Raw genomic sequence first — 26366 nt, 5'->3', positions numbered from 1 at the left:
GATGTAACCATTTTTTTGTGCCCCTGTCAGCACCGCCATTCAATATAATCATGGCTGATCGTCCAAAATCAGTACCCTGTTCCTGCTTTCTCCCCATATCCCTTGCTTCCATTAGCCCTATGAGCTATATCTAACTGATGACCTGGCTATTGTCCTTCTTCCTGCATATGGGCAGTGACAGAAGAATGCAGCTCCAGTGGTAAGGATTGCACAGAGTGGGACAGGAAAGCAGACAAATTATTCTTTAATTTGCTCAGTGTCGGTAGACTTGGTGATGTTCAAGGACTTAGTAACGGACCAGAATGAAAACACCACATTTGTTATTGACCATAAATAAATGTGTGAAGAGATGTGTTTTCATCTCCTTCCACCTCCCTCTGCCCCAACATCATCTGAATGTTCCTTAATTATAAGCCTTGGATGAACCAGGAGGTCCACAATCTACTGCTGCCCAGATCTTGCATATTCAAGTTTGGCACTACAGGGTCCTACATGACATCCAGATTCAATGTTGATAATGCCATGAATTTCTCCAAGTGTAGGTGGATGGCAGGAATTTAGTTTACTATTGTCACATGTACTGAGGTGCAGTGAAAAACGTTTAGTTGCATGCTATCCAGTCAATGAAAAGACTATACATGATTATAATCAAACCTCCAACAGTGTACATACAGGATAAAGGGTATAGTTCAAGATAAAGTCTGTTAAAGAGAGTTCAAAGGTCTTCAATGAGGTAGATGGGAGGTCAGAACGGTACACTAGCTGGTGAGATTGAAGACTTTAATTTATTAGTATTTTACAGAAATACATTACACATATTCTGTTTAGTTTATTATTGTCACGTGTACTGAGGAACAGTGAAAAGCTTATTCGTTGCTTGCTATCCAGTCAGCAAAAGGACTATACAATATTACAATCAAGTTTTCCACAGAATACAGATATAGGACAAAGGGTATAATGTTTAGTGCAAGATAAAGTCTGCTTAACTATAATTTGAAGGTCTCCAGTAAGGTAAATGATAGGTCAGGACTGCTCTCGTGCTATTGAGATTGTAGACTTTAATTTATTGTTAGTATTTTACTGTACCTCTTGCCTGGTGGGGAAGGGAGAAGAGGACTGACCAGGGGGAGATTTGTCCTTGATTGTGCTGTTGGCCTTGCCGAGGGAGCGTGAGGTGTAGATGGAGTCTATGGATGGGAGGTTGGTTTATGTGATGGCATGTGAGTGAGAGTAAATAATAGGGAAATAGTTGTGGGAATGATGAAGGTGGTCCAAGATCTGGAAAAGATTCAAAAGGCCAAATGTCATAAGGAAAAATGTGAAATTTGATAAATGTGCCACTATGCAATTTTAAAATATTCTTGTATTTTGTAGACTAATGTGTTTTATTTTATTATCCTTCAGTGCAGGGAAAATCTCAATAAAGGAGGTGCTGAACTTGATCAGCTATTTAAAGAATGAAACCAGCACTGCGCCAATAATCGAAACATTGCGGCAGCTCAATGATATCTACATGCTTGTCGAGAAGAGGGGGGATCTGTCGGTTGCCAATTTGATGAAGGTGCCTGATGTTTTTACCATAATTATCTTTTTAAAATAACCATGTATCTGGATACCATCATCCAATATGTTTGTGGAATTAAATATTCTATTTAATACAAAGCTTCAGCAAACACAATGGGTACTTGCCCAAAACTTGTTAATGCTACACTTTTGGAGAGGAATTGATTTATGTTGGCTGTACTTCAGAAATTCAATAATGTAATATATCACCATTTCCGCATTGAATGTGTGCATGATGACATCTTTCATAGCGCAATGGACATTCAGAGCATTGCTAGAAGATGGATCAATCTGATTTGAAGCAAGCCTACTAAGATTTTATCAGCATTGAATATTCTGCAAGTATGAGCTTTAAAAGGCATCTCCTTGAGCATGCCCAAAACTGGCAATGGGAATCCAATTTGGAGGCGGTCCCCTTTAAGTTATTTACGTATCAGCTTCCTTGGGGCATAACCCCCACCCTGGTAGCAATCCCCAAAACTCTAGCCAAGCTCATGCTCTTTGCTTAACATCCATCAATGGGTCCTTTGGCCACCTTTTCCATGCCGACCAAGTTTGCATTTTGCATTAGTCCCATTTTACCTACGAGCCATCCAAATCCTTCCTACCCATGCACATGTCCAAATGTCTTTTTAAAGGTAATAATTGTATCCACTTCTGCAGCTTCCTCTCGCAGCTCATTCAAGATACAGGAAAAAGGTGCCCCAAGGTCCTTCTTGAATCTCTCTCCTCTCACCTTAAGCCTATGCTCTCTAGTTTTAGAATACTCTAGCCGAGGAAAGAGACTGAGTATTCTCTTGATCCATATCCATCATGATCTTGTACACTTCAATAAAGTTTCCCCCGGTTGCAATCTCCCCCTACAACTTAAGCCCTTACGCTTAGGCAACATCCTGATGAATCTCTTCCACTCCATTTCCCACATATTGGCATCCTTTCTGTAGCTGGTCGATCAGAAGTCCACATAGTACTCCAAGTGTGATCTCATCAATGACTTGTACATCTGCATTACGATGTGCTAATATTTGTGTTGCAGCTTTTGCATTATGTTCAGCAACAGATTGGAATGATTCTGAAATGTAATTGTAATTTATATGGTGGAATCCATTTTATGCACTGAATCCAAACTGTGTTTGTATTACAGAAATATATATTTAACATTTTTGGAAGCTTGATTGACCAACAAACCTGGAGTAATAATGGATCAGTCTCTGAGAGATATCTCCGTTCCAAACTTCTTGCTACAGCATGCAATTTGAATTATGATAAATGTGTGCAGAGAGCAAATATTATATTTACCAAGTGGATGAATACTACAGATTTAAGTGTGTAAGTAGATGAGTGAGCTCAAGGCCTATTGGATCTACTTTGTATCTCCAGTAATTCCTCTTGATTATACTTGGAGAAATTTTTTTAATACCATAAAAATAAATATTATATTCCATATGTATGTAGATGATTTTAACTGATCATTAAAAACAAAATCTCTGAGATAATCTAAATGTATTTTTATTATTAGTGTGCATAGGATTTTGTTATTGTTAGCATGACCAACATACATTGCCTTTTCCTAATTGTTATTGAGAATGTAGTGATAAGTTCCTGTCTTGAATAGTTGCAGACTCGACAGTGAAAATTGATGGATAGTATAATTCACACTCTAATATCTTTGTTTAGGTAACTGGTCTCATTATTTTGATGCTTTCATTAACCTTTTTTGTGGAGTAAATAGAAAGTGTATTCCATAAGTGTACAATTAGTGCAAAATATTTGTGCCTCATTTCTTTTAAAATTTTCTCTAAATTTCACTTGCCTTTCCAGTACAGGTATCCTTTGCATGTTCTGTCTTCGAAGTTCTTTCTAAAGTATCTGTCTCAGCTTAGCTTTTTTATTGCAGGTTACCGTCTGATCTAACTGCGACGATCCTCACTGTTGGAGCACGCACCATTGAGGGCTGGACAGTCATATGCCAGATGTACAATCGAGTGCAATCAGAGACGGACAAAAGCAAAATGCTTACAGCCATGGCAAAAACCAATAATGTTCAGCATCTAATCTGGTTTGTCGAACATTAACTTTCATGCTGCCTAATAGTTTATTGAAATAAGATGGTGTTCATAATCAAAGTGGTAATAGTGCATTAATTTCCACTTTTCTATTCTGTTTCTTTAGAAATGCTCACCATCTATAATATATTTCAACTCTTACAAAAGATTTGTACCTATTAAGTTAATGTATCTTATCATCGTCAAATGCATGACGGGTTATATTATTGCTAATTACATTATTACATAACCCAACAAATTAGATCCAGAGGAGAAACTTTACATAGAATTCTTAATTGTTTTAATGGTGTTAACAGCCTATGTATCTCTGGACAAATCCTCACTAATTTTAAGAATTGATTATTTTGTAAGTATTTCTTTGCAGCTATTGAGCAGGTGATCTTTGCTTGATTTTTTAGGTTGATGTACAGCAGCTTGAATTATGACAAAATAAGGACACAGGAACTGCCCTTTATACTTTCTACTTCTAGCAGGAGCCTAATTGGATATCTATTTGCTTGGGATTTTGTTAAAGAAAATTGGGATGATCTGATTAAAAAGTAGGTTCTTAATGCTGATATTCTATTTTGTTACTGGTTAATATATATTTTGGCCCATAATAAAATTGACAGCAAATCTAATTCACGACAGAGTGTCAGGTGAACCATTTGTGAAAATATTTCTATTACTTTTGCTTATGCTTTAGCACTGAAATTTTATAAACTAGTTTTTATATTCTGTATTTTAATTAATGAAAAATATAATTACATTTCTGTGTAAAGTGTGTTGCCATTTTAATATTCTAACCTGTGCAACTTTCACTTCATGCCATGGCATTGTTTTTAATCCTCCATGTTATTAATTCCTTACTTAATTGTGAAGTTTGTTCAACATGGTTACTGAATGAATTCTAAAGAGACATGCGTATTCCTACCACCAATGTTTATGCGTTCAATTCAAAGGCTGGTGGGTTGAAAGATAAGTAGCAGGGGAAGTCTGTCCATGAAATAGTGAGAACAGACATGAGAAATGCAGGTGAGAGCTCCATTCACTGCAGCAGAGAGGAATGATTGTTTCAGGAAGGAGGAGGGACATTTCAGAGGCACTAGAGCAGAATGCCGTATCAATGGAACAAATGTGATGAAACAAAAAACTGGGGAAATGGGAGGTAGGATGAGATGATTTATTAGCTTAGATGACAGTGGGAGTCTGTGGTCTTGTAAAAAATGTTAGTGACTAGTCATCTCCTGAGATGGTGAAACATAGCCAGAATGGGAAGGGTTTCAGACACTTACCATGTAATTGTGAGAGCAAGGTGGAAATTGGCAGCAAAAGTCATGAGGTTTTTTTTAGTTTTCTATGGGTGTAGGAAGGTATTTGATTAATACAGGTGTCGGAGGTTGTGGGAAGAAGGCAGGAGAATGGGGTTAGGAGGGAGAGATAGATCAACCATGATTGACTGGCTTAATTCTACTCCTACCCCTTATGACATTATGTATTTGTCAATGTACCATAGAAAATGTTGGAGGCATGAACCCAAATGCACATGTAACAAGAACTGATCCATGTTTTCAACTGAAAGAGGTGTAACTGGGGCATATGTTACCGAAAATGTCCTCGTACAGCGTATGAAAGCTTTAAGAATTATAATTAAATGATTTATTCTGGTCATCAGATTTCACAAGTCCCCATTTGACATATAACAAATTAAATTTTAGGGAATGTTTTCTACTTTGGCTAATTAATCCTTTCAATGTGGAATGCTGCAGTAATGTTAACTATTAAATCCTATTTTAAGATAGCTGGCATTCTACTTTGGTGCCTTTATACATGTGGTTGATACTGTAATTAGACTTTGTAGTGGTAAACTTTAGACTACTGAAACAGCTCCAATTGTTATGAATAAGCATTTGAGATCAAATGTATTGGCAGCTGGGATCAACCGTGACCATGGAGGAGCAAAGGTGATTGGGAAGCATACTAAAGAAAGAAATCAGGACGGAAAAAAGAGGCCATGAGATAACTGATAGATATGATGAAGGAGAATCCAAAGATAATTGATGTATATTAAGGGGGAAAGGATAACTAGAGAAAGAATAGGACCCATTAGCCACCATCTATGTGTGGAGATGGGCAAAGTCCTCAGTGAATATTTCTCCTATTTTTTACCATGGGGAAAGAAATGAAGACTTGGGTCACTTAATGGAGATGCCTGGAGTATTAGAGTTGAAGAGGTGCTGGCCGTCCTAAGATACACGAAGGTCGATAAATCCAAGGACATTGTGGGAAGCTTGGGAAAAATTACAGGAAACTTGGTTGAGATAGATGAAGTATTGTTAGACATGGGTGAGGTGCTGGAAGTCTGCAGGGTGGCTAATGTTATGCCCCTATTTAAGAAGTGTTCCAAAGAAAAATATGTGAAGTATGGAACAGGGAGCCCAATGTCTGAGGTAGGAAAGTTACTGGAGTGGATTCTGGGGGATATGATGTGCATTCATTTGGAAATTCAGAACTTGATTAGTCAGTATTGTTTAGTCACACGAATTTGAGAATTTTTGAAGAAGTAACTGAGAAGGATGATGAGGTAAGGTCTGTAGACCTAGTCGATATGGACTTCAGTAAGATCTATGAAACGGTTCTGCATGGTAGGCTGCTCTGGAAGGTTGGATCGCATTGGATCCAGGGAGAGCTCTACCATACAGATCCATACCTTTGATTTGGATGAGAATGTATAAGGCATGATTGGTACGTTTGCAGAAGTTACTAAAATAGGTGGTATAGTAGATCTTGGTCTGCTGGGTAAGTGGGCTAAGGAATGGCAAATGGAGTTTAATTCAGAAAAGTGTGAATTGTTGCATTCTGGGGAGTTGAACTAGAACAGGACCTACACTGTGAATGATGGCGTCCTGGGTAAAGCAGAAGGATCTAGCAGTACAAGTAAGCCTTCAGTAGATTGCCGTTTGTCAGTTAGGGAATAGAGTAAGGGAATAGAGTTAAGGAAGCTGGAATGTCATGTTATAGTTATACACGATGTTAGTGAAAGTGCACTGGGAATATTGTTCAGTTTTTGTTCACTCTGTTGTCGGAAAGGTGCTATTAAGTTGGAAAGTGTGCAGGTTCAGATGATTTATACAGCTGGCCCAATTTTCTTTTGATACCCGAAAACTTAATTTAGAACCTGGAGTTCAACTTATGAGGACTTTTCTCATCAGGAAACTACCACAGCTGCCTTGCTCAAGCCAACAGTCTGATCACAGGGGGTTGTGATGTGTCCTTATTGTCTTTGGTTTAAAATCCCAGTCTGTGAGATTGTATGAGGAGGAAAAAACACAAGTAACATCCCATTCCATTTTAACTCCTCCTCTCCACCCTTTCCCTGCAATAGATTTAATTAAAACTGAAGTCAGCAACTCGTGATTTGGCCACAAATGCTCTCAGAGATGCATGTGTGTATCTTCACTCACATTCGTGACACATAGCTGGCTCTATTTTACCACTCAGTGATTCAGCGTGAAAACAGACCTTTCAGACCAACCTACAGGTTTATAAGATACAGTAGCAGAATTAGACCATTTGGCCCTTCAAGTCTGCTCCACTGTTCAATCATGGCTAATTTATCTTTCCCTCAGAACTCCATTCTTGTGCCTTCTCTCAGTAACCTTTGACACCTTTAATAATCAAGAACCTATCAATCTCTGCTTTAAAAATACTCAAATACTAGGCCTCCACAGCCATCTTGTGGCAATGAATTCCATAGCTTTTCCATAGGCTTGGCAAAGAAATTCCCCCTCATCTCTCTAAAGATACAATATGTCCTTTTATACTGAAACAATGAATTGTGGCAATGAATTCCATAGCTTTTCCATAGCTTGGCAAAGAAATTCCCCCTCATCTCTCTAAAGATACAATATGTCCTTTTATACTGAAGCTGTGCCCTCTGATCCTAGACTCTCCCACTAAGGGAAACATCCTCTCCACATCCACTCTATCCAGGCCTTTTATTATTCTGTAAGTTTCAATGAGATTCCCCCTCATTTCTAAACTCCAGAAAGTGCAGGCCCAGAACTGTCAAACGTCCATCATACATTAACCCAATCATCATTCTCCACGCTGATCAGGGATTGACCTTTTCATGGCCTTGTTATCAAACTGCTTGTTTGGTATTCAACTGCAGCTTCTTCAATTAAGAGAGCAACATAGTGGTGTAGCGGTAGTGCCAATGAACTGAGTTTGATCCTGACTACAGATGCTGTCTGTACGGAGTTGTACGTTCTCCCTGTAACCATTTGGGTGCTCCTGTATCCTCCCATACTCCAAAGACATACAGGTTTGTAGTTTAATTGGCTTTGGTAAAATTATAAACTCTCCCAAGTGTGCAGGATAGTGTTAATGTACGGGGTGATCACTGGTTGGTGTGGACTAGTTTAATGATTACCAAAGTTATTGTTGTTGCTTCACTGTCAGTCACATCACTGCTACATAATCGAGTAACAAATTGATGTGTTAGATATTTTAACATTTATCTCTGCAAAACCAATTTTACGCACTGCCAACATGTGCATCGGCTCTGCAGGTAAATGCCAAATAGACTTAAAATGATTAGAAAGAAATAAACAGCCAAAACAAAATCAGATCTGCCCCCTCCCTCCACAAATTTAAATTGAAAGAAAGGATTAGGTACTTTTCACTGATCAAATCCAAAATACAAAGCCTGGTGAATAGAATATTTGAACACAATTCTCAAAGCTTGCATTAACAGAACATTGTGGTTTAATAGCATTCTGGCGATAAATTATTCATGGGTATTTATTTCCCTCTTTTTAAAAACTTTAAACAACACATTTAGAGGAGTAATGAGCATTCACATCTATATACTAAAACTCTCGTTTGTTATCTTGTTTGTGACTGAACTTCAGCCAAAACGGTACACAATAGTGCGACAACTTAGCCCCACCTTACTCACCATTGTCACTTTAGTGATAATGCAAGTAGTTTTATTGAAATCGATCTTATTTTTAAAGTTATTCACATTTTAAGGGAAGGGAGAGGGGAGGGGGGAGTTGAGGAGAGAGGAGAGGGGGGAGGACAGGGTGCTGCACCAATGCAGGAGAGGTTTGGGCCCAACGGGTCCACTTGGTCTAGTAAGCACTAATTTTCCCCTCAGTAAATGAAAATTTAAAAATTGCAGATGCCGGAAATCAAAAATTAAAATAGAAAATTCTAGAAACAGCAGATCCGGCCACATCTCTGGAAAGAGGAACAGGGCATCGACCCGAAACGTCACCCATTCCTTCTCTCCAGAGATGCTGCCTGTCCTGCTGAGTTACTCCAGTATTTTGTGTCTATCTTCAGTTTAAACCAGCATCTGCAGTTCCTTCCTACACAACAGAATTAATGTTTCAGGTTTATCAACAGGAGTGTCCTCAGGATCACTTCCAATCTTGAAGCGTTTTTGTTTTCTTTTGACACTTCCAGATTGCACCTCTTGTCCTTTTCTGTCTATTGACATTGCTTATTTACTGTTCCTATTCCATCCTTCACCATATATGCTCCTCATCTATTTCCCATTTCCTCACTGACAAATATTAAATGCTGATCTCTCAACAATTACACAATCTTGTATTTAATCTTATTAAGAGTTATGCTTTACTCTACTACTTGCTCCCCACACTTCCCTTCTGATTTCTCTGCCCTGACTGATCAGGTTTGAATCTTTTTGTCCTTCGCTCCACTTTTGGCTGTTCAGCTCCTACTTTTCCATCTTACTTTAGAGATACAGCACGGAAACTGATTCTCGGCCCACCGAGTGTGCACCGACCAATAGTCACCCACATGCTGGTTCTATGTTATCCCAGTTTTGCATGCTACACACTAGGGACGATTTACAGAAGCCAATTAACCTACATACCTGCACGTTTAGATGTCTCACCACATAAAACGTTTCTCAAGCTTTTTGTCCCTCTTTCAACATTTATTTATTTACTTGTAACTCTGGTTGGTACTTTAGAATTTTATTTAATGTTAAAGATGTTGATACAAATGCTATTATATTTAAATACCATTTTAAATTACCTTATTCTAATTGGAAACCATGTAAAGTTCAGTACATGAAAATATTTAATCTCTCAAACTCTGTTATTAGGTTTCATCTTGGATCATATTCTATTCAAACCATTATCACTGAAACAACATCACAATTTTCAACAAAGACCCACCTGCTTGAGGTTAGTTATGTTTTGATTGTGAGAAAATTAATACACAATATAATCTTTTAGATGTATGGCACATTCACTGGCATGCTTTGAGTGGATTTAGTAACAAATGTATCTAATAACAAACTGACTAGTTCATTTATTGAATTTGAAAATGTTAATTTTTATTTTATGATTCAGTATTTAGCTGCCAGAAAAATTTGCCAAGAAGAATAAATGTAAAGTCAATGTTTTTTTGCACGCTTACACAGTTGCAACAAAATATCAATTTATACAATGCAAAACAGTCGGGGTTTTAAAAACTTCTTTGTGACATTGAATCAGAAACAAACGGAATATATTTCAGACCAAAAAACAATCTTTATGGTCAATCCAGGACATTTGAAAAAAGATTTTAAACACAAGCTAAAAATGGAGTGCTGAAGTCTGCATGTGTTTGAACCATATTTCTTTCCACCCATCTACCTCCATGCGGAAAAGGCAGGAACGGGGTACTGATTGTGAATGATCAGCCCTGATCACATTGAATGGCGGTGCTGGCTCGAAGGGCCGAATGGCCTACTCCTGCATCTATTGTCTATCTCTGACTCAATTTTGTCATCTCTAAAGTTATGTATACTTTGTGAAACTAAGCAGATTATCCAATGAATTTCTACATTTTCTAAATAAAACGGGTGCAAGCAGAGGTGAATGTTTTGTATAGCCACGAATGAAAATCATGCAATCTAATCAAGAAATATAAATTTTGTTCCTTTTTTTTCTAATTTAAACTAACCGTGGTTTATTTTTGATCACAGGTGCAAACATTTTTTGATTCACTGACAGACAAAAGTTCTCAGCTCAGGTCAGTCCAAGAGGCACTGGAGATGATTCATTTGAACATTCAATGGATGGAGAAAAATTTGAAAAATCTGGAAAAGCAGCTACAGATTTTTTTCTTAGTTTTCAGTAAATTAAAATAACCTATGTGTTAAGTGATTCTAAATTGCAGCTGTTTAAAGCAGGTTGAAGTCAATTGCCATTTGCGACTTCAGTTTGCACTATTGGAGGGTTGGCGTTAGCTCAGGGCGACTGTTATGGTTTGTTCAGTCATTGAATATTAATTTTATTTGTGGGGAAGCTGCAGAACAAACCATATGGGTATTTGGTAATGTGTGAATGTATTTTACAAAACAAAGCATTTTCATAAGCAAAACAATATCTTTGAGTTACTGGTTTTAACCATTTAGTTTGAGTGGATTTGGTTGGGTAAATGTTTTCCAACAATTAAAGACAGAATGTTGAGCTTGGCTATTAATTTTTCGCATTATTTTACTATTTGCTTTTCACGAAAGGGTTTTTACATAATAGGACAATTCCTTGTACACCATGTTGTCAATAACCATCTTTGTAACAGTGACACCTACTGCAAAATAGAGAGATACTGCTCTGTGAAGCATAATCTTTACGAAAGAAAAATGTAGTGTGTGATGGACTCGATGTATTGCATGAGATATACCAGCTATATGAACCCATATATCTTCAATTACTTTACCTTTATCAAGACTATTATTTTGACAGACCAAAACTGAAGGAATCTGATCCCCAAAATAATAAATTTTATTGGATACCATTAATTAAGAATTTAATTTAAATATCATTACAAATCATGTCCCTAGCTTTTGTAGGTTTTCAGTTTTTCATCACCTGCCTTGAGTAATTGCTGCCGAATGTACATTTTTTATTATTAAAGGCTGTAGACTATATATTATGAAAAATTGCAAAGCTCCGTTTACAAAGCTCTGTATTCTAAGATTCTGTGATAACCCAAGCTTTGTTATCTTGAGTTGTCGAGTCATAAGAATTGCTCAACTGAATTAACGCTGCATCTCACTGACAGCAATATATGTATTTGATAGATGTTTTAATTACAATTAATGTTTGTGAATTGTACAAGACCAATCAGAATTTGACTATTATTTTAAAAGATATTTCTGTACTGTAAATCAGTATGTCTTGCAATATTCTAATAGATGGTAATCCTGTGTCAAAAATGCAATGCAGATTTAACAATTATATCAGAGGTGTTCAAACAGTGATCTCGGAGCGTAAGCAAAAAAAAGTATTTTCTTGTAATAATGCATTTATTAACCTCAGGTATTTGCCTCACTAATGATGCAAATTAAAAATGCTAAGTAGGGCGTTAACTGACGAGTCAGGTTAGTTGCAAATGATGCCTGGAATCACGCTTTGAACAATTTATTTGAGGAAAATTAGGGGACTTGATTAAATGATTACAAATAACGAATCCACAAAAGTACACAAACATAACACAAATAATGTGTGCATTGACCATTACTATTCTTTTTTTTGAAATAGATAAGCACTGTTTCATTGATAAAACTAGAAATATATAAAAAGTTAAACCTTTTATATATTTGAATGCAAGGTAAATGGAAGCAAAAAAGCAAAAGTAATTAGCATCTCTCCAAAATAGTAATGACAGTGCTTATCTCTCAGGTGTAAAGTGATACTTCGTTATTTATATGTTTAAATCAGAGTTTAATGGTTTCAAATAAAATGTGCTGCAGTTTGAAAGCCCAAAAATTATTTTTAGTTTTAATAAAAATGTGAATTATGGAAATACAAATATCGTTTAAGTTTCAAAATATCCATAGCATTATATATCTATTTAAACTGTTTGGTTTGTATTTTTTCAAGCTTGTATGATTGCACAATACTTACCTGGACTATGGTCTAATACAAGTTGACAAAATGTTTAAATTACTATCTACCCTCTGAGAATCGGATTAATAAATTTTTTTAAGTTTTGGAATTGTGTGCTTATTACTGAACGGTAAACAAAGCATGTAATACAAAACACTGCATTTGGTGAAAAATAAATAATTTGATGGAATCTCTAAAAGAAAAAGGAAATTGGTTTGTGTATCAGGTTATAAACTTTTGCGATTGATTGAAAGATACAACAGGGAAACAGGCCCATCGGCCGACTGCGACTACATTTCAATCATCTTACAATAGTTCTATGTTATCCTACATCTGCATCTTAACTTAAATTGTTTCATATCATTGGATTTTTTAAATTAAACGTCAAAACGTCACAATTTGGACTAGAGCACATCTTAGCATTAACAGCATTAAAAAAAACTAATGACAGTGATGTCCCTACTCATTTAGGCACACTTTTAAATGACCTTTTTTGGATATTATATTAATGATGACATTTTAGCAGGATTTGTACAATATAACATTGTGCATATTATACTGAATTATTTCTTGACAAAACATAGCACATAGAACAATACAGCATAGGAACAGGCCATTCACTCTGCTTAAAATAATGCTCAGACCAACTCTTACCTGCCTGCACATAATCCATATCCCTCTATTCCCTGCATATCCATGTGTCAATCTGAAAGGCTCTTATCATAGCTCCAAAGGTAGCAGCGAAATGTGGATGCAGCCCAGACCATCACACAAACCAACCTCCCCTCCAATTACTCCATTTATACCTCATGCTGCCTCAGCCTGCAACATAATCATGGATGTGTCGTACGCTGAACACTCCCTCTTCTCCTCTCTCCCATTGGGCAAAAGGAATAGAAGTGCGAAAACGCACACCTCCAGATTCAGGAACAGTTTGTTTTCAGCTGTTGTCAGACGACTGAATCATCCTCCCACAACTAGAAAGCAGACATGAACTACTATCTACCTCATTGGTGACCCTTGGACAATCTTAGATTGGACTTTATCTTGCACTAAATGTTATTCCCGAATCATCTATCTGTACACTATGAATGGTTCAATTGTAATGTATTGTCTTTCTGCTGACTGGTTAGCATACAACAAAAGCTCTTCACTGTACCTCAGTACACGTAACAATAAACTAAACTGAAAAGTCATTATCATACCTGTCTCCACCACCACCATGACAGTGCATTCCATGCACTCCCCACCCTCTGTTTAAAAAGAAATTGTCCAGCATCTGTGCTTCACACTTTGCCCCTCTCACCTTCAAGCTATGCCCTCTTGTATCTGATATTTCCATCCTGGGAGAAAGGTTCTGACTATATCATTTCTCTGCTTCTCGCTATATAATATATTTCTATCAGTACTCCTGCAATCTCTGGTGTTCTAGAGAAATCAATCCAAATCTGTTCAACCTATCCTTAGTATCTAATCCGGGCATCATTCTGGTAACCAACCTCTGCATCCTTTCCAAAGCCTACAAATCCTTCCAATAATGAGCTGACCAGAACTGCATGCAATACTTTAAATGTGGACTAACCAAAGTCCTTTAAAGCTGCAATGTGACTTCCTGGGAATTCTTGTACTTATTGCATCCACCAATGAAAGGAAACGTACCATATGCCTTCCTTACCTCTCTCTACTTGTGTTGCTACTTTTGGGGAATTATAGACATGGACCCAACAATCCCTCTGTACATCAATGCTGTTAAGAGTCTTGCCATTAATTGTATATTTTCTCCTTGCATTCAACATCTCACATTTGCTTAGATTAAGCCATTTCTCCACCAATTTCTGTAACAAACAGAATATCCCGCTGAATACTTTGACAGCTGCCTCACAGTCCATGACCCCAGCAATCTTTCTGTCTTCTGCAAACGTATTTACCAACCTGTCTACATTTATGTCCAAGTCCTTAACATATATCACAAACAACAGAACCTAGCGTATAGAACAATACGGCACAGGAACAGATCCATACTCTCTGCTCAAAATGATGTCCGGCCCAACTCTTATCTGCTTGCACATAATCCATATCCCTCCATTCCCTGCACATCCATGTGCCTATCCAAAGTCTCTTATCTTAGCTCCAAAAGTCAATATCATTCCTGTCTCCACCACCACCTTGGAAGTGCATTCCAGGCACTCTCCACCCTCTGGTTAAGAAAACATTGTCACAGCATTGATCCCTTCAGAACACCACTGGTCACAGACCTCTAGCCTGAATGTTGTCCACCACAATCTGTCTTCTAGCAATAATCCTGCATCAATATGACCAAGTAATTGTTAATCCTGCACATCTCTGGATCAGCCTATCATGAGGGGCTTTATCAAATGCCTCATTAAAATCCTTGTAGAAAACATCCACCATCGTACCCTGATCGGTCACCTTTGTCACCTCCTCAAACAACATGATCTGCTGCAGGCAGAACAATGCTGACTGTCACCAATTAATCCATTCTCTTCCTAATGGAATTAAATCATATCTCGAAGAATCCTCTCCAATAGTTTCCCTATCACTAATGTGAGGATCACTGGCTTATAATTCCCTGGATATTCTCTACTTCCCTTAAATAAAGGAATACCATGAGCTATTTTCCAGATCTATGAGAAGACGTAAAGATCTTTGTCCAGGCTCCCACAATCTCTTCTCTTGCCTCCCTCAATAATCTGGGATATATCCCATCAGCTCCTGGGGATTGATCCATCTTGATGCAGTTCAATAGCCCCAAAACCACCACTTTAATCTCGCAATGCCCCTACATATTAGTATTTCTCATCACCAATCTTGCTGTCCTCCATGTGGTTCTCCTTGGTAAAAATGGATGCAAAGTACTCATTTAGCACCTCACCTACATTCCCTGACTCCAAGCACCAATTCCCTCCTTTATCTTTAAATGCTCCTACCTTGTCCCTGGTTACCCCTTTGATTTTAATGTAGCTATAGAAAGCATTGATATTTTATTTAATTGAACTAACAAAAGCCAGTTTATGGTCTCTTTTGGCCCTTTTAATTGCCTGCATTAGTTCTTTCCTTTATATTCCTCTTAAACCTTGCATGAGCAAATTTACTTTGCTATCCTCATCCTTCTTCCTTAATGGAACATGCCAGTCCTGAACTTTGATCAACTGGCCTTTAAATGACTCCCACATGTTAGACGTAAACTTGCCCAATTGTAACTGCTCCCAGTGTAACTTCCCAAATTTCTGTCTCATACCATTGTAATTTGTCTTATTCCAATTTAGTATCTTAACGAAAGTTCCAACCTTCTCCCTGTTCAAAACAATCTTAAAGCTCATGGCCTTGTGATCATTATCCCTAAAATGTTTTTCTTCTGTAACACCAGTCACCTGGCCTGGTTCATTTCCGAACATAATGCCTTGCCGCAAGGCTCGGTGCTGGGAATCCAGTTATTTACAATATATATTAACGATTTAGACAAGGGAACTAAATGTGTCATCTCCAAGTTTGCGGATGACACAAAGCTGGGTGACAGTGTGAGATAATGACTTAGATGAAGGGATTAAAAGTACCATTAGCAAATTTGCAGATGATACTAAGCTGGGGGGGTAGTGTGAATTGTGAGGAAGATGCAATAAGGCTGCAGGGTGACTTGGACAGGTTGTGTGATTGGGCGGATACATGGCAGATGCAGTTTAATGTAGATAAGTGTGAGGTTATTCACTTTGGAAGTAAGAATAGAAAGGCAGATTATTATCTGAATGGTGTCAAGTTAGGAAGAGGGGATGTTCAACGAGATCTGGGTGTCCTAGTGCATTAGTCACTGAAAGGAAGCATGCAGGTACAGCAGGCAGTGAAGAAAGCCAATGGAATGTTGGCCTTCATAACAAGAGGAGTTGAGTATAGGAGCAAAGAGGTCCTTCTACAGTAGTACCGGGCCATGGTGAGACCGCACCTGGAGTACTGTGTGCAGTTTTGGTCTCCAAATTTGAGGAAGGATATTCTTGCTATTGAGGGCGTGCAGCGTAGGTTCACTAGGTTAATTCCCGGAATGGCGGGACTGTCGTATGTTGAAAGGCTGGAGCAATTAGGCTTGTATACACTGGAATTTAGATGGATGAGGGGGGATCTTATTAAAACATATAAGATAATTAGGGGATTGGACACATTAGAGGCAGGAAACATGTTCCCAATGTTGGGGGAGTCCAGAACAAGGGGCCACAGTTTAAGAATAAGGGGTAGGCCATTTAGAACGGAGATGAGGAAGAACTTTTTCAGTCAGAGAGTGGTGAAGGTGTGGAATTCTCTGCCTCAGAAGGCAGTGGAGGCCAGTTCGTTGGATGCTTTCAAGAGAGAGCTGGATAGAGCTCTTAAGGATAGCGGAGTGAGGGGGTATGGGGAGAAGGCAGGAACGGGGTACTGATTGAGAGTGATCAGCCATGATCGCATTGAATGGCGGTGCTGGCTCGAAGGGCTGAATGGCCTACTCCTGCACCTATTGTCTATTGTCTATTGAGGCTGCAGGGTGACTTGGATAGGTTAGGTGAGTGGGCAGATGCAGTATAATGTGGATAAATGTGAGGTTATCCACTTTGGTGTCAAGAATAGGAAGGCAGATTATTATCTGAATGGTGTCAAATTAGGAAATGGGGAGGTGCAACGAGACCTGGGTGTGCTTTTACATCAGTCACTGAAAGTAAGCATGCAGATACAGCAGGCAGTGAAGAAAGCTAATGGCATGTTGGCCTTTATTGCGAGATGATTTGAGTTTCGGAGCAAGGTGGTCTTACTGCATTTGTACAGGGCCCTGATGATACCATTACCTGGAGTATTGTGTGCAATTTTGGTCTAATTTGAGGAAGAACATTATTGCTATTGAGGGAGTGCAGCATAGGTTCACCAGGTTAATTCCTGGGATGGTGAGAATGATATATTATGAAAGAATGGGTCAACTGGGCTTGTATTCATTGAAATTGAGAAGGATGAGAGGGGATCTTATAGAAACATATGGAGGGAGCGAACATATAAAATTCTTAAAGGATTGGACAGGCTAGATGGAGGAAAAATGTTCCCGATGTTGGGAGAGTCCAAAACCAGGGCTCACTGTTTAAGAATAAGGGGTAGGCCATTTAGGACTGAGATGAGGAAAACATTTTTCACCTAGAGAGTTGTGAATCTGTGGAATTCTCTGCCACAGAAGGCAGTGGAGGCCAATTCACTGAATACTTTCAAGAGAGAGTTCGATTTAGCTCTTAGGGCTAAAGAAATCAAGGGATATGGGGAAAAAGCAGGAACGGGGTACTGATTTTAGATGATCAGCCGAATGGCCTACTCCTGTACCTATTTTTCTATGTTCCCTTCTCCAGTTGGTCTATCCATTTGTTGAAGTCACAAAAGCCGTTGAAGGTGTACATTAATACATTAAACCAAGATGCCAGCTAGTACTTGCTATTTAACATATCCACTGACATTACCATTATACCTCCGATACACACAGACTTGCTATTAACACATCCATTGTCACGACCTTTGAACTCCACTCATAAGGTCATAAGGAATAGTAGTAGAATTAGGCCATTCAGCCCAAGTCTACACCATTGAATCATGGCTGATCTATCACTCCCTCCTAACCCCATTCTCCTGCCTTCTCCCCTTAACCTCTGACACCTGTACGAATCAAGAATCTATCTATCTCTGCCTCAAAAATATCCACTGACAGCTGCCACAGCCTTCTGTGGTAAAGAATTCCACAGATTCACCATCCTCTGACTAAAGAAATTTCTCCTCATCTCCTTCGTAAAATGACGTCCTTTAAATCTGAGGCTAGACTCTCCCACTAGTGGAAACATCCTTTCCACATCCACTCTATCCAAGTCTTTCACTATTATGTATGTTTCAATGAGGTCCCTCCTCATCCTTCTAAACTACAATGAAGACAGGCTCAGTGCCGACAAACGCTCACCATAGGTTAACCTACTCATTCCTGGGATCATTCTTGTAAACCTTCTCTGGACCTCTCCAGAGTCAACTTGTCCTCAGATATGGTGCCCAACATTGCTCACAATATTCCAAATGTGGCCTTACCAGCGCCTTATAGAGCCTCAACATTTGCATCCCTAATTTTGTATACAACTCCTCTTGAGATAAATGCCACCATTGAGTTTTTTTTTTTTTTACTACCAATTCGACTTGCACATTAACTTTTTGGGAATCCCGCACCAGCACTCCTGAGTCCCTTTGCACCTATTTCTGGATTCTCACCCCATTTAGAAAATAATCTATGCCTTTATTCCTACTACCAAAATGCATGACTCCACACTTTGCTATACTATATTCTTGCTATTGAGGGCCTGCAGCATAGGTTTACTAGGTTACTAGGGTATGAGACGTGAATTGGCCAAGATAGACTGGCTATTGATCCTTAAAGGGTTGACGGTGGATATGCAATGGAAGGCATTTAAAGACCGCATGGATGAACTACAACAATTGTTCATCCCAGTTTGGCAAAGGAATAAATCAGGGAAGGTAGTGCATCTGTGGCTAACAAGGGAAATTAGGGATAGTATCAAAGCAAAAGATGAAGCATACAAATTAGCAAGAAAAAGCAACCTACCAGAGGACTGGGAGAAATTCAGAGTCCAGCAGAGGAGGACAAAGGGCTTAATTAGGAAAGGGAAAATAGATTATGAAAGAAAACTGGCAGGGAACATAAAAACTGACTGCAAAAGCTTTTATAGATATGTGAAGAGAAAAAGATTAGTTAAAACAAATGTAGGTCCCTTGCAGTCAGAAACAGGTGAATTGATCATGGGGAACAAAGACATGGCAGACCAATTGAATGCCTACTTTGGTTCTGTCTTCACTAAAGAAGACATAAATAATCTGCCGGAGATAGCAGGGGACCGGGGGTCAAATGAGATGGAGGAATTGAGTAAAATCCAGGTTAGTCGGGAAGTGGTGTTAGGTAAATTGAATGGATTAAAGATCGATAAATCCCCAGGGCCAGATAGGCTGCATCCCAGAGTGCTTAAGGAGGTAGCCCCAGAAATAGTGGATGCATTAGTGATAATTTTTCAAAACTCTTTAGATTCTGGAGTAGTTCCTGAGGATTGGAGGGTAGCTAATGTAACCCCACTTTTCAAAAAGGGAGGGAGAGAGAAAACGGGGAATTACAGACCAGTTAGTCTAACATCGGTAGTGGGGAAAATGCTAGAGTCAGTTATTAAAGATGGGATAGCAGCACATTTGGAAAGTGGTGAAATCATTGGACAAAGTCAGCATGGATTTATGAAAGGTAAATCATGTCTGACGAATCTTATAGAATTTTTCGAGGATGTAACTAGTAGAGTGGATAAGGGAGAACCAGTGGATGTTTTATATCTGGACTTTCAGAAGGCTTTCGACAAGGTCCCACATAAGAGAATAGTATGCAAACTTAAAGCACACGGTATTGTGGGTTCAGTATTGATGTGGATAGAGAACTGGCTGGCAGACAGGAAGCAAAGAGTAGGAATAAACGGGTCCTTTTCAGAATGGCAGGCAGTGACTAGTGGGGTACCGCAAGGCTCAGTGCTGGGACCCCAGCTATTTACAATATATATTAATGATTTGGACGAGGGAATTGAATGCAACATCTCCAAGTTTGCGGATGACACGAAGCTGGGGGGCAGTGTTAGCTGTGAGGAGGATGCTAAGAGGCTGCAGGGTGACATGGATAGGTTGGGTGAGTGGGCAAATGCATGGCAGATGCAGTATGATGTGGATAAATGTGAGGTTATCCACTTTGGTGGCAAGAACAGGAAAGCAGACTATTATCTGAATGGTGGCCGATTAGGGAAAGGAGAGATGCAACGAGACCTGGGTGTCGTGGTACACCAGTTATTGAAAGTAGGCATGCAGGTACAGCAGGCAGTGAAGAAAGCGAATGGTATGTTGGCATTCATAGCGAGGGGATTTGAGTATAGGAGCAGGGAGGTTCTGCTGCAGTTGTACAGGGCATTGGTGAGACCACACCTGGAGTATTGTGTACAGTTTTGGTCTCCTAATCTGAGGAAAAACATTCTTGCCATGGAGGGAGTACAGAGAAGGTTCACCAGATTGATTCCTGAGATGGCAGGACTTTCATATGAAGAAAGACTGGATAGACTCGGCTTGTACTCGCTGGAATTTAGAAGATTGAGTGGGGATCTTATAGAAACTTACAAAATTCTTAAGGGGTTGGACAGGCTAGATGCAGGAAGATTGTTCCCGATGTTGGGGAAGTCCAGAACAAGGGGTCACAGTTTAAGGATAAGGGGGAAGTCTTTTAGGACCGAGATGAGAACGTTTTTTTTCACACAGAGAGTGGTGAATCTGTGGAATTCCATGCACAGAAGGTAGTTGAGGCCAGTTCATTGGCTATATTTAAGAGGGAGTTAGATGTGGCCCTTGTGGCTAAAGGGATCAGGGGGTATGGAGAGAAGTCAGGTACAGGATACACAGTTGGATGATCAGCCATGATCATATTGAATGGCAGTGCAGGCTCGAAGGGCCGAATGGCCTACTCCTGCACCTATTTTCTATGTTTCTATGTTTCTAATTCCTGGAATGGTGGGACTGTCATATGTTGAAAGACTGGAGCGACTAGGTTTGTACACACTGGGATTTAGAAGGATGAGAGGAGATCTTATCGAAACGTATAAGATTATTAAGGGGTTGGACACGTTAGAGGCAGGAAACATGTTCCCAATGTTGGGGGAGTCCAGAACAAGGGGCCACAGTTTAAGAGTAAGGGGTAGGCCATTTAGAACTGAGATGAGGAAAAACATTTTCAGTCAGAGAGTTGTGAATCTGTGGAATTCTCGGCCTCAGAAGGCAGTGGAGGCCAATTCTCTGAATGCATTCAAGAGAGAGCTAGATAGAGCTCTTAAGGATAGCGGAGTCAGGGGGTATGGGGAGAAGGCAGGAACGGGGTACTGATTGAGAATGATCAACCATGATCACATTGAATGGCGGTGCTGGCTCGAAGGGTCAAATGGCCTCCTCCTGCACCTATTGTCTATTGCCTATTGAGACCCCCGAGCCTGCTGGTTGCCTCTCTCAGGCGACACCCGAGCCTGCTGGTTGCTTGCCTCGCTTCTCAGGAGACGCCCGAGCTGGGTGTCCCAGGAGTTCAGTTTAGGTTATTGTCTGGTGTACCGAGCGAGGTACAGCGAAAAGCTTTTGTTGCGTGCAATCCAATCGGCAGAAAGACAATACATGATTAAAATCATTAAAATCAACACGCGGTACCACTGTCGCTCTGGAAACCTTTCCGGTTCGGTGGAAACCGCAGAAGTGGAGCGCATCCTGGAAGGCCGCCTTTTAATTTGAGAATCGCTGAATATTCTGATGAAATTTATGCAGATAAACGACTTACTGAGAAAAAAACCACGCTTTTCTTAGACACTACTGCATTGCTCACTGAGATTTCAGAGCATTTCAAAGCAATTTCTCATTTTGTATTCAGGGATTACACCTTCGAGCTAAACCTTTGTTCCCCACCAGCTCATGGTACATCTTACAGTTAGATGGCTGGGGAGCATTGCTCTTCACGGTACTTGGAAGTTCTGAGTTCTCCTCTGTGATGATTATTCCTGAATTGGGAACAGGTGGAACAGGCCAAGAGGGTGACAGATCATGGGAAATTGAAGGAGGCCATCTGTTTCTTCGAGCCCACAACGACATTCAATATGAGCATGGCCGATCATCTATCTCAATACCATTTTCCCAATTGCTCTCCATGTCTTTTGCATCTACGAAAACTATTTAACTGTTTAAGTATTTTCAGTAACCTGATCTACACTGCATTCTGCGATAGAGGATTCAACGGGTTCACTACCTCCTGAGTTAAGAAATTTCTTCTCATCACTGTCCAAAAATATCTTACCCATATCCTGAGACATTGACCATTTGTTCGTGGTCACCCTATCCAGCCTGTTTAGTACTTAATATTATATACTTTAATGTGATCTCTCATTTCTCTACATTCTAGTGAACAGGTGTGGGTGCCTCAATCTCTCCTCATAGAACAATCCTACCATTCCAGGAATTAGTCTAGTGAACCTTTGCTGCATTCCTTTTATGGTAAATATATCCTTTGGGTAAGAGGACCAAACTTCACACAACACTCCAGATGCTGTCTCAATAAGGCCTTGCATAATTGAAGCAAGACAAGCTTATCTGTGCAGTGAAGGGTTAAAAAGAGTTAGAGCTTAAAAATCAGAAAGGTGTAATCACTCCAAAGGGATTGTACTATAGCCCCCCACACCCCCCCCCCCCCCCCTCCAATAGCAAGCAGAGATAGAGGAACAGATATGTAGACAATTACCAATAGATGTCAAAACAACACAGTTGTATTAGTAGGTAAGTTTTAATTTCCCCAATATTGACTGGGTTTTGCTCAGTGCCAAAGGCTTAGATGGGACAGAATTTGTTAGGCGTATCCAAGAGGATTTCTTGAAACAATATATTGTCGAAGTCGCAATCCGTAATAAGATTTAAGGACTCAAATCATTAACCATCAACAGTAGGTTTATTTTAATTGCACAAGGGGAGAAGTGTCTCATTCAAAGGCTGCGATCGCAACTCCAAAGTTAGTCGGCACATCAGGGCATTTATACACCAAAAATATGACAACGGAGCAAGTACAAAGGTGAGGTAGATAGATGTGTTAATTACAGGATCTATACTTTACTCTTACATTATACAAAAGTTGTGACTTCTTGGTTCCGTAAGCCACGGAGTACAGAGGAAAGGATAGTTAATATGTTAATAACTGACACAAGATTGCAACTTCTCAGTTGTGCGTGAAACAGGATACAAAGATAATGACAGTGAAGGTGTTACTGACAAATACCAGCTGGCGGCTTCTGAGTGCCGCATGTGTCAAGGTAAGGACAATGAATATGTTGACAACTGATACTAGCTGGCGTCTTCTGAACTTCGTACGGATTCATACAGGTGCCAGAGGTTATGGAGAAGGCAGGAGAATGGGGTTAGGAAGAAGGGATAGATCAGCCATGACTGATTGGCGGAGTATTCATTATGGCGGTGTATTAATGATTTGAACGAGGGGATTGAATGCTTTCTTGGCAAAGTTTGCGGATGATATGAAAATAGGTGGAGAGGCAGGTAGTGTCGAGAAAGCAAGGACTATGCAGAAGGACTTTGACAGGTTGGGAGAGTGTCAAGTCAAGTCAAGTCAATTTTATTTGTATAGCACATTTAAAAACAACCCACGTTGACCAAAGTGCTGTACATCTGATTAGGTACTAAGGAAAAAAATGAAACATACAGTAGCACACAAACATAACAGCACATACAAAACAGTTCACAGCGCCTCTTCAATGAGCCTCAAACGCTAGGGAGTAGAAATAGGTTTTGAGCCTGGACTTAAAGGAGTCGATGGAGGGGGCAGTTCTGATGGGGAGAGGGATGCTGTTCCACAGTCTAGGAGCTGCAACCGCAAAAGCGCGGTCACCCCTGAGCTTAAGCCTAGACCGCGGGATAGTGAGTAGCCCCAAGTCGGCCGACCTGAGGGACCTGGAGTTAGAGAGGTGGGTTAGAAGATTTTTGATGTAGGGGGGGGGAATGTCCATTTAGGGCTTTATATGTGAATAGGAGGAGCTTGAAGTTGATTCTGTACCATACAGGGAGCCAGTGGAGAGAGGCCAGAATCGGCGTGATGTGGTCCCTTTTACGGGTACCCGTCAGGAGTCTCACTGCGGCGTTTTGGACCAGCTGCAGGCGGGACAGGGAAGATTGGCTGATCCCAGTGTATAGGGAGGAAATGAAAGCGTGAATGATTTTTTCAGTGTCGTCGAATTGGAGGAAAGGTTTGATTTTAGCTATGGTACGAAGTTGGAAGAAGCTGGCTTTTACCACAGCGTTGACTTGCTTGTCAAATTTTAATGCAGAGTCAAATATCACGCCGAGGTTTTTGACATGCGGTTTGACTAGGCAGGATAGGCTTCCAAGACTGCCTGTTATCGATTTGATGGAGTCGGGGGGGCCGAATAGGATGACCTCAGACTTGCTCTCGTTTAATTGGAGGAAGTTCTGTGCCATCCAACATTTTATGTCCTCAAGGCAGTGTAAGAGGCTGTTTAAATTTGACTGGTTGTTGGGTTTCAGGGGGAGGTAAAGCTGAGTGTCATCGGCATAGCAGTGGAAAGAAATGCCGTGCCTTTGAATGATTTGGCCAAGGGGGAGCATGTATAGAGAGAAGAGAATGGGGCCTAGGATGGAGCCTTGTGGAACTCCGCAGGAGAGGCTAGCTGGAGAAGAGGAATAACTGCCTATGTTGATGGCGAAACTCCTATCTTTGAGGTAGGAAACGAACCAGCTCAGGGCAGTGCCATCAATGCCAACCGCGTACCGGAGATGGTCAATAAGGATGGTGTGGTCCACTGTATCGAACGCTGTGCTGAGGTCGAGAAGGAGCAGGATTGCACAGTCGCCGGTGTCGATGGCGAGAAGCAGGTCGTTGTGTACCTTCAACAAGGCAGACTCTGTGCCGTGGTGGGCTCTGAAACCTGACTGGAAACTTTCCAGGATGGTGTTTTGGTGTAGGTAGGGCACTAATTGGTTTAGAATTGCCTTTTCAAGGACTTTTGACAGGAATGGCAGTTTGGAAATGGGTCTGTGGTTGCTAGGCAAGGTGGGGTCTAGGTTAGGTTTTTTCAGTAGTGGCTGGAGCACCGTGTGCTTGAAACAGGTTGGAACAGTGCCAGTGGCCAGAGAACTGTTGATAATAGAGAGGATGCGGGGACCGGCTATTGCAATGACATCCTTCAGAAGGGCAGTGGGGGCAGGATCAAGAGGGCAGGTTGCAGGTTTCATAGCATGGGCAGAGAAGTGGCAGATGGAGTCCCAGTCTTTCAACATATGACAGTCCCGCCATTCCGGGAATTAACCGACTCCTGAGAGAGGCAGCCAGCAGGCTCGGGCATCTCTTGGCAGGCTGGGGCGCCTCATGGGAGAGGCAAGTAGCAGGCTCGGGCATCTTCTGGGAGAGGTAAGCAGCCAGCAGGCTGGGGCGCCTCATGCGAGAGGTAAGCAGCCAGCAGGCTTGGGAGTCTCCTGAGAGAGCCAGCTAAGCAGCCAGCAGGCTGGGGCGCCCCCTGGGAGAGGCAAGTAGCAGGGTGGGGTAACTCCTGGGAGAGAGAGGGGGAAGCAGCCAGCAGGCTGGGGCGCCTCCTGGAGGACAGAGAGGGAAGCAGCCAGCAGGCTGGGGCGCCTCCTGGGAGAGAGAGGTAAGCAGCCAGCAGGCTGGGGCGCCTCCTGGAGGACAGAGAGGGAAGCAGCCAGCAGGCTGGGGCGCCTCCTGGAGGACAGAGAGGGAAGCAGCCAGCAGGCTGGGGCGCCTCCTGGAGGAAAGAGAGGGAAGCAGCCAGCAGGCTGGGGCGCCTCCTGGAGGACAGAGAGGGAAGCAGCCAGCAGGCTGGGGCGCCTCCTGGAGGACAGAGAGGGAAGCAGCCAGCAGGCTGGGGCGCCTCCTGGAAGACAGAGAGGGAAGCAGCCAGCAGGCTGGGGCGCCTCCTGGAGGACAGAGAGGGAAGTAGCCAGCAGGCTGGGACGCCTCCTGGAGGACAGAGAGGGAAGCAGCCAGCAGGCTGGGGCGCCTCCTGGAGGACAGAGAGGGAAGCAGCCAGCAGGCTGGGGCGGCTCCTGGGAGAGAGAGGTAAGCAGCCAGCAGGCTGGGGCGCCTCCTGGAGGACAGAGAGGGAAGCAGCCAGCAGGCTTGGGCGGCTCCTGGAGGACAGAGAGGGAAGCAGCCAGCAGGTTGGGGCGCCTCCTGGAGGACAGAGAGGGAAGC

At 41.1% G+C, this 26366-nt stretch overlaps 1 protein-coding gene across 1 annotated transcript in view; it reads left to right on the top strand.

Moving 5' to 3' along the window:
* The window catches only part of lnpep (leucyl/cystinyl aminopeptidase), a 77045-nt gene extending 64414 nt beyond the window's left edge, over positions 1 to 12631 (top strand). Inside the window, exons 13-18 of the mRNA XM_078396455.1 lie at positions 1405 to 1561; positions 2708 to 2892; positions 3461 to 3622; positions 4028 to 4168; positions 9751 to 9832; positions 10618 to 12631. Coding sequence (XP_078252581.1) covers positions 1405 to 1561; positions 2708 to 2892; positions 3461 to 3622; positions 4028 to 4168; positions 9751 to 9832; positions 10618 to 10782 — 892 coding nt within the window. The 3' untranslated portion in view covers positions 10783 to 12631. The remainder of the gene's footprint in view (positions 1 to 1404; positions 1562 to 2707; positions 2893 to 3460; positions 3623 to 4027; positions 4169 to 9750; positions 9833 to 10617) is intronic.
* The last annotated feature ends 13735 nt before the right edge of the window (positions 12632 to 26366 follow it).

This window comes from Rhinoraja longicauda, chromosome 3, assembly GCF_053455715.1.
Source record: "Rhinoraja longicauda isolate Sanriku21f chromosome 3, sRhiLon1.1, whole genome shotgun sequence".
NCBI classification, from domain to species: domain Eukaryota; kingdom Metazoa; phylum Chordata; class Chondrichthyes; order Rajiformes; family Arhynchobatidae; genus Rhinoraja; species Rhinoraja longicauda.
The sequence above is the reverse complement of the archived record's forward strand: the minus strand, read 5'-3'. Positions and strand labels throughout refer to the sequence as shown.